Source organism: Corylus avellana, chromosome ca6 (assembly GCF_901000735.1).
Source record: "Corylus avellana chromosome ca6, CavTom2PMs-1.0".
NCBI classification, from domain to species: Eukaryota; Viridiplantae; Streptophyta; class Magnoliopsida; order Fagales; family Betulaceae; genus Corylus; species Corylus avellana.
In genome coordinates this window covers 20,856,278-20,865,027 of record NC_081546.1, presented here as the reverse complement: position 1 = coordinate 20,865,027, position 8,750 = coordinate 20,856,278, and the positions used below count along the sequence as shown (strand labels likewise).

Below are 8,750 nucleotides of genomic sequence, written 5' to 3'. Positions count from 1 at the left end.
ATGTGGCGATCAGTAGTCTGCCGGTTCGGTATCCCACACTCAATTGTGTCAAACAACGGTAAGTAGTTCGATAATCCAGCATTCAGGGATTGGTGTTCGCAACCTTGCATTAGCAACTATTACTCCTCACCTGCCTGGGCAAATGGGCAAGTCGAAGCAACTAATAAAACAATTTTCAAAATGATTAAGAGGAAGCTGGACAAAGCCAAAGGTTTATGGGTTGAAGAATTACTAGAAGTATTATGGGCGTATCGGACGACCACAAAAACAGCAACCGAGGATACCCCGTTCGCTCTAGCATTTGAGAGTGAAGCTATATCCCGGTTGAAGTCGGTATGCCCAGTCACAGGCAAGCCAATTTTAACGAATAAGAAAACAACATGACTTTGCGAGAAAGTCTGGACTTACTTGATGAAAGAAGAACTCAGGCAGCCATGCATATAGTAGCCTACCAGCAGACCACAGCAAAATATTACAATCAAAATGTAAGGCATTGTAGTTTCTACAATGGAGATCTGGTCCTGTGGAAAGTGATGCCCGCAATGAAAGATCCAGCCGACGGCAAACTGGGTCCGTCCTGGGAAGGACCGTATAAGGTAAAGAACAACCATGAAAAAACTCAACTCTGAGACTTCTTATTGAACAAAACTCAAATATAGTCCAAATCTACGTTTCTGGATGCTATAAACATGTATTTATAGGCCCCAGAAACGTAGATTTGGATTATATTTGAGTTTTGTTTAATAAGAAGTCTCAGAGTTGAATTTCTTCATGGCTTTCCTTCAAACGCTTGATACCATCTAGCGTTTAGAGAAGATTTCTTAGATCCATTATAGAATCAAGATCTGGAAATATATATCTGATGCTTAATGTTGTTATTCGTTGCAGCCCACTAAGTCACACTACATTAATTGGTATTAGAGTGCAGGTTACTTTCCATGAATGGGCAGGGGAAACTGTTGTGCAGACATGAACAAAGTTCACGTCCGCACGAAGACAACACGTAAGGAGCAATTGGCAACATGGTGGTAACACATGGAAGAGCAATTCAAGGCTATGAGGGATCAAATCGAAGCCCTCACTACCCAATTATCCAACATGGGTGGTCACAACAAACGTCATCATCGACCCCCACTGCATGTTTCGGAGGAGGAAGATGAACATGGCAATGGGTACAAATCTGGGATCCCTTCTGTGGAGCGCCGAACGCAGGGCCGTCAACCCCCTGCGCAAGCTCATGCCACTTGGTGGGAGAACGGGTTCGAACTCGACATTTCAGAGTTTCCAGGGGGTCTACAACCTAAAGAGTTCCTTGTGACAGAAAAAATAGAAAAGTCCGACAAAAAGAAAGTGCCTAGATAGGCGGCGGGGATTAAGGGTCAATCGGTTGCGGAGGAGGAAGATTCTTCGGTATATTGGGCCTCTCCACCAATCTATGACACTTATCCTGACGAAGATGAGTCATTAGAAAAGGTAAATCTCTTGGATGCTATTGACAATTCTGCTTATGAGACTTTTACATACCATGTGCTTGATAAGAGCCCCGAGGATAAAGCCTTTGATTTGAGTGTTGCGCCAATTAACTATGTTGATTTTATTGGGGTAGATGCTATTTTATCAAATTCTTCTAACCAAATTTGTGATGAGATCTATATGGCGGAGGGGAATGGTCTATCAAAAAGTGACAGGGTCGTTGCTAGTTATTTAAAGATTTTCATGGCATATGGGAAAGACAAGGTACGAAAAAAGCATGACAAGCCTGATGTTTGGCAAGGTGATGTGCAGCGCATTCAAGATAATCATCATAGTCTCCTGATGATTAGGGGCATTACATGTATTGTAGGGTGTTGCCTTGTTATGATTTTGAGAAAAGGGGAATGGAACGAGTTGACAGGGCACCCAAAGGATCGCGGAAAGACTCATCCGAATTCGAGGACGAATTCTCTCCAACAGGTGCACAATGATGTAGGGTGGAAATTACCCCCTACGAACATTAATGATGAGTATGTGAATTTGAGGGCGAATTCTCTCCAACCTAAGGAGGATGATGTAGACTGGAAAGCTAAGGATTCCATAAAAAAGAGCGATGATGCACACCTGACGAGTCCTACTAAAAATTCCTTATCTATTGTTTCAGACCTCGGATTGGAGCAAGCTCGGTGGCTTTAGAAAGCTAATTCAAATATCTATAAAGTCATGGTTCACAAGATTTGGCTAATTCCATTCTTTACAACATCAAAACGGGCTGCAAAGAGTTCCCTCGATGTCATATCCGAACATGGATTCTTCATGTCCGGACACATTTATGTTTTAGATTACGTTTCTTTATTTCTTTGGTGCCCGTCCGGAAAAGGGTATGTCCCGTCCAGATGGCCATCATAGAGTTTTTAAAATTGACTTTAATTCATATTTCTTTTAGGTTTAGTGCTTGGGGGCCTATAAATACATGTTTTATAGACCATAGAACATAGATTTGGATTACATATGAGTTTTTATCAATAAGAAGTCTCAGAGTTGAGTTTCTTCCTTATTTTCCATCAAACCCTAGATCGGCTCTAGTGTTTTGAGAAGATTTCTTAGATCTTTCATAGTCTCAAGATCTAGAAGTATTTATCTGCTACTTAATATTGTTATTCGCTGCAACTCACTAAGTCATGCTGCATCACAAACCTGCCCAACCCAAATTGCGTGAACCCACCCTTGTCAAGCCTAATTTGTTTCCTTCATCCAAGCTTTGTAGTTCTGCAACAATGCCTAAGAAAGACCATGTACTTCGACCAACCCAACCATTGATACATCAACACTCAACTTTGTGATTTCTTCAATTTTGCGCTACCCATGCCCATCGCAACAAACTTAGACCAAAACTACCATGGAGTGCAGCTTGATGGAATCAAGACCGTGGTTTGAAGCGGATGAACCTAACGGATGATCCCGGAAAGAGAGAGGGACAGAGATCAGGGAAAACTTACCAACATGGCCGCGGTGTAATGGGTGGTTAATGTAAATGGTAGATGAAGAGTTTTTTAAGGTATAAATTTGGTATGATCCGGTGTTGTGTTCCCATTTAGTTTTCTTGTTCCAAGCTGAAGTGTCAACCTTTTATTAGAAGACACAAATGTCTTGGTTTGTACCAAGACCTTAAAGAAGATATTCTCTAATCACTTTGACGAAAACATTACATTTTCACTGGAATTAAACAAAAATTACTAAAACACATGCACTTTAAAATAAAATAAAATTAAAATAAAATAAAATAAAAAATAAAATTGAGACCCTGTTTGTTTAGAATGTGAAACTTCAACTGTAGATTCGGGCAACCGGTGGTAGGAAGATTCCAGCTAACTCTGGGGACCAGAGGTGGATTCCAGCTAACTCTAACGAGCCAAAAGAAAAGGAAAAGCATATGAAGCGGTTTTAGGGAATAGGGATAAATACCATATCATATGCATGGTAGGAAAATTTGAGGACGAAATAAGGCATGGTAAAGATGGAAGCGATGAATATACGATGAGAATGAGAGGACGAAATACGGCAGAGAAACCCATGAATCTTTATGATTAAACCAAGACCTTTATTGATACCTTCAATATATTGCCTCATTTTAAACGAATAGGGGCCGTGAGTGAAAGTGATCATCTAGGCCAGAAAAAAAATAAAATAAAAAATTATAGTTTTTTTTTAAAACGAAAATAGTGGTGAGTCTGGAAAGAGAGTCATTTGACCCACATAATCAACTCTGATCCTTATATAAACTTTTTGACTTTTAATTCCAGGAATTGATGAATATTTGTTACAAAAATGGATTCATATCGATAGATATGGGCATGAATGACGCGAAAGCCGCGTAGTGGAATTCTACGCAGGACCACAAACTTGAATCAAATATATCAATGTCTAAGTCAAAAGCGAGAAGACCCAATTAGGTGGCATGATTGAATATTGACGCCAATGATAGCTAAAGCTTCTCAACACATCAATGTCTCATGCCAAATCCATTCTCCTCCAAGATATTAGTATTAGTAATCTGCCCCTTCCTCAATTAATACCACCATTTATCTCCCCCTGCGCGTGTCCGTCAACTATCACCAGCCGGTCTGACCCATGTCCTTAATGCCCTTAATCTTCACAATTTTCCCATCTCCAACCGAAGCCTCCTCAACTAGATCGATGTGCATACCCAAGCTTCTCGACCCGGAAATGCTCGATGTTCGCAATGGGCAAGAAAGATAATGCAATGACAAATCGTTAAATCACTAACTATCAACTCAAAAGAACTTTTAGACAAAATTCAGAAGACTTTGAAATAGCTGGCATTCTTCAACTATAATTTACTGAGAGAATTTTCAACATGCTTTATTCATGTTTAAACCACTAGATTTATACATAATATCACCCAATAATCCTAATAGAATTCAATGACCATGGCATAAAGATAAATATTACAATGAGATTACCTAAACCTTACCCCTAACAACTTCTTTCTTATCAATGACTTGATAATATTTTTATTCTAAAATACTAAACCCAAATTATGATCACCAGAATTTTCCTCTTAGACATTAGCTTGGTTTTATGCTTGACCCGTTATTGACTTGCGTCTAAAATTACGCAACTTCTTCACCATCCAAGAGAGTGGGCGAATAATGTGAGTCACAATAACGATCACAATCACTCCAGTCCAAATATCTCCTAATATTTGGACCAATGAGCCACATACAGAAAATACTTCAACCGGGGTCACCAAAGCCACTGCAAATATATAGGCATATGTCATGGACGCGACTGAGATGCTCATGCTTAAAGTCAAAAACCACATAAAGAAGTTGGTCGTAAGAGGAAATCCACTAATGACTAAAAATAGGACGCACACAGATGCAATGAAAGAGATGGTATTGCAAGATATGAAGGATCGATATCGGTATTCATTTGAATTGGAATTGGAATAAGATAAAACTGCTGTGCCGGCTTGACATATATCATCTTCCCCACAATTGGAACCGGTGGAATTGGATGTATTTTGCTGCCAAACGCCAGCTGGTGGATTTATCCCAGCTTGGAAAGCCATGCTTGCAGTCACAGTGGCCACTACCATCAATGTGCCACGTGTTTCCTCGATCCAATTTTCCTGGTACTTCAAGTGTTTTACTAATGATGAACACACGTATCCCCAACATCTCCTGAAACTTGATCGAGTTGGCTGTCTAGACAGTGCTAATCGTGCTTCATCAACAGTAACAAAACGACTCGGTGTTAATGGTAGGGAAGAATTTAGATCCATTGATCTTCTGACACCGGCTTCCTTTAAAATGCTTTGGATTTCAAAAACATTTAAAGTCTCTTGGACAGATCTCTACGACATCTAAAGCTGTGTAACCAATCTTGCTCATGCCATTAGCATCTCTTTTTATTTCCGCTAATGAAAGTAAGTATTTTATGGCCTGCACTATCACCACATTATTGTTTCAGCCAAACTATACTAATAGAAAACTCTAAAAGCACTTCAAAAAAAAAAAAAAAACCAAAAAAATTTAAGTTAACCACATCGAATGATGTTTTTACTTATTCTACAAATATATCTTCTTCCAATTTAAACATTGAGTCCTAATTTATAAATACAAACAAACTTACGTAGAAGGGAAGGAAAACCAAGAAGTCTAGATCTCAAATCATTTCTTGATAGTTGAAAAAAAATAAAAAAAATAAAAAAATAAAAAAAAAATTCTAAGAGAGTAGCCATAGATATAGTTAACGCACCTTAATTTGTTTGAGCATCACAGCTAAATGCAATATGGAGTTACCATCGTGGTCTTTAGAGTTGCGAAATTCATCACAATCAGCTGATTCCATTAGCAATTTCAGAGCATCCAAATGACTGTAGTGAACACACAAGTGCAAAACAGTACTCTCTCCATTGAGATTCACCCTGATGGAGTCTGGTTGAGCAATAATTAACTCTTTTATTATCTCTATTCTTCCTGTGATTGCGGCAAAGTGGAGAGGAATTTTCTCATCTTGATCAAAAGAAAAGCAAACACTTGTATTTGCTTCCAACAATGCTTTTACTATCTCGGTGTGGCCTTCAGCAGAAGCCAAGTGGAGAGGAGTTCATCCCGATGAGTCTACCTCTTCTGCAAGTTTAGAGTTTTTGCTGACAAGAACTCTAGTAAATTCAAGGTGGCCAAGCAAAGCTGCAATGTGTAAGGGGGTCTCACTAAAAGATGTGAGTGAAACTTTATTAAGGAGAAGTGGATCTGTTTGGATCAAGGTGTTCAAGGTGCTTACACACCCATTGAGAGAGGCTTGATAGAGTGAAACCATATTCTCTTCTTCAACATGCATCTATCCATCCTTCACTTGTGAATGTGAAGATTGAAGTAATTTCAACAAGAAGTTATATACTTACTAGAGCTCATGACCAATAAAAAGGGGAAAGACTCGCGATCTTTCCTCCCTTCATATCGCGCTTTCATTCTTATTCAACATAAGAATGAAGAAGAACATAAATGGTCCACTCAATCTTTGACATCTGGTTCTTGGAATAATGGAGAATGAAAAGAGAAGCAAATTAAGACACGTTATAATCTAGTGGATGATTTTCTCCAGTCTCTTTTATCTGTGAAAAAGCATGTAGATACTGTTAGAAATAATGCAGAAGATACAAACCTGCAAAAAAAAAAAAAAGTAAAATGTGAGCATGTGAGCAAGTGAATTAAGCCACGACGAAAAGGAAAGTGTTGATGGGAAACTGCGAGGATGCACCTGCTTGGCAGTGCTTGCGGTGTTAGAATGTATGTACGTTGGAACCATGGGCCAGTAATACTATTATCAATAATATATATATATATATATATATATATATATATATATATTATTGATACACTATTATCAATAATACTTTCTAATCTCTCTTGCTAAATTGACTACCACAACGTCATCAGTCATTTCATTTCAGATAGTTATTCTATGCTCGAGAAATTTTAGTTGTTACGTTACATGTCGTATAAAAATTGGAGACCTTAGAATAGAAGTTGTGATATAATAGGGTGATCTCAAATAGGATAACAAGATGACAAAACTCGGTGGAAAATATATATATATATATATATATATATATGAGGATATTCCAACTAGTGGACTTTAAAATAATAATATAATTTTTAAAAGCTCTACAAGTTGGTTCACGCCTATTTCAAATTCTAGGTCCACAAAATGTTCTCAAATGTCCTCAAAGGCTCTATAAGCTAGCTGATTTTTATGCCTACTGTAAAGTTATTGAACCTAAAGCATTCTTTATAAGCACCCGCCCACTACCACTTGAGTTTTCTTTTTATATAATTCCAAGTGTGTCCTAAACCTCTGCCTATAAATAGGCTTGGCAGTGCGGTAATTTTATCATCCCAGGCGATCTCTCTTTTTCGTACTAATTGTTCAAAAGAAAGCAAAAAAGTGTAAGAAAAAGAAAGTGAGTAATAAGTAGAAAAATATATAGGTTTTAATCTTTGGAGCTTCATCAAGTGGGAGTGCTAGGCATAATTCTTTTATCATTAGTTTATGTCCATTCTAATTATTAGAATTTAATTTATGTTGTTATGATATCTAAATTGCTAGGGAAAGTGTGAATGTATATCTCAGGAAAATATATTATATACAATCATCACTTTAAATATTATAAATACGTCGTTGTACTACTTAAATTTTATTAGAGATTTTACAATAGCGCCGTTGTGATGCTCAAGTAATGCATGTAATGTTAGAGATTTTTATGAAATATTACACTAATGGTAATGCCCATATGAAAGTATGAAGAAAAAAAAATGCTATATAGTCCTTATGATGCCCAAATAGTATTAAGGTGTTTAGATATGTCATTATGATGTCAATTGATACCAATATATTGCAAACATGTCGTTATGCTGTCCAATTTTTTTTTTTTTTTTTTTTTGAAATGTGTTGATCAATATTATTAATGGATCATTGACAAAACAATTGCTCTGTCAATACAATGTCTCTAATACAAGGAGGTTCCTCTTCCAACCATACAATATCATTGGCTTATGTGAGAGCCAATTTAGCTAGTCTATGAGCCGCCTTATTCGCCTCGCGATGTACATGCTCTACATTCCACATAGGAATAGCATTTAGCCCAAACCTGACATCCTTAATCAACTGGCCTAACAGACTAAGATTTTGGCCTTCGTCTTTAATGGCTTCGGTAATTTGCTTGGCATCTCCTTCTAGAATTAGTTGCTGCACTCCCTGTTCATGACCAGATATGACACCAAAATATGCTGCTAACGCCTCCGCAGCTGCTGAGTCCCACTTTCCCAACCGCACAATACTTTTAGCCACTATAACTCTACCTTCATGGTCACGCATGACTAACCCAAAGCCCATTTTGCCTTCTTTCTTGTTGAGAGCTGAATCTACATTCACTTTCATCCATCCTCTAGCTGGTTTTCCCCACCTGGGAAGTTGCTCCCTTCTCTCCATAATTTTTTTGTCTTCCACCGCATTCGCATTCTCATAGTCCTGCATTGCCATTTCCGCATCATGAGAGATCTGATTCGGGTGAGAGAAGGTTTTATCATAAATCTAGCCGTTTCTTCTCAACCATATCCTTCTAGATATTTCTGAGAAAAGTCGAAAGAGTTTATCGCCCCCCATCTCAAAGACACCTTCGGCCACCTGGAGGAAATCTGGTCCTCTAAGGGAACATTTCTGGAAGAACATCCGGCTCACCCCCCAAA

At 38.1% G+C, this 8,750-nt stretch overlaps 1 protein-coding gene and 1 pseudogene across 1 annotated transcript; both read right to left on the bottom strand.

Annotated features, from left to right (window-relative positions):
- Positions 1-4,323: 4,323 nt before the first annotated feature.
- LOC132185700 (ankyrin repeat-containing protein BDA1-like) lies at positions 4,324-6,430 on the bottom strand (annotated as a pseudogene).
- A 1,625-nt stretch (positions 6,431-8,055) lies between these two features.
- LOC132185342 (uncharacterized) lies at positions 8,056-8,544 on the bottom strand. Its single transcript, XM_059599129.1, has one exon. It carries the CDS (start codon positions 8,542-8,544, stop codon positions 8,056-8,058), a length of 489 nt encoding a protein of 162 aa, XP_059455112.1.
- Between the last annotated feature and the right edge of the window lie 206 nt (positions 8,545-8,750).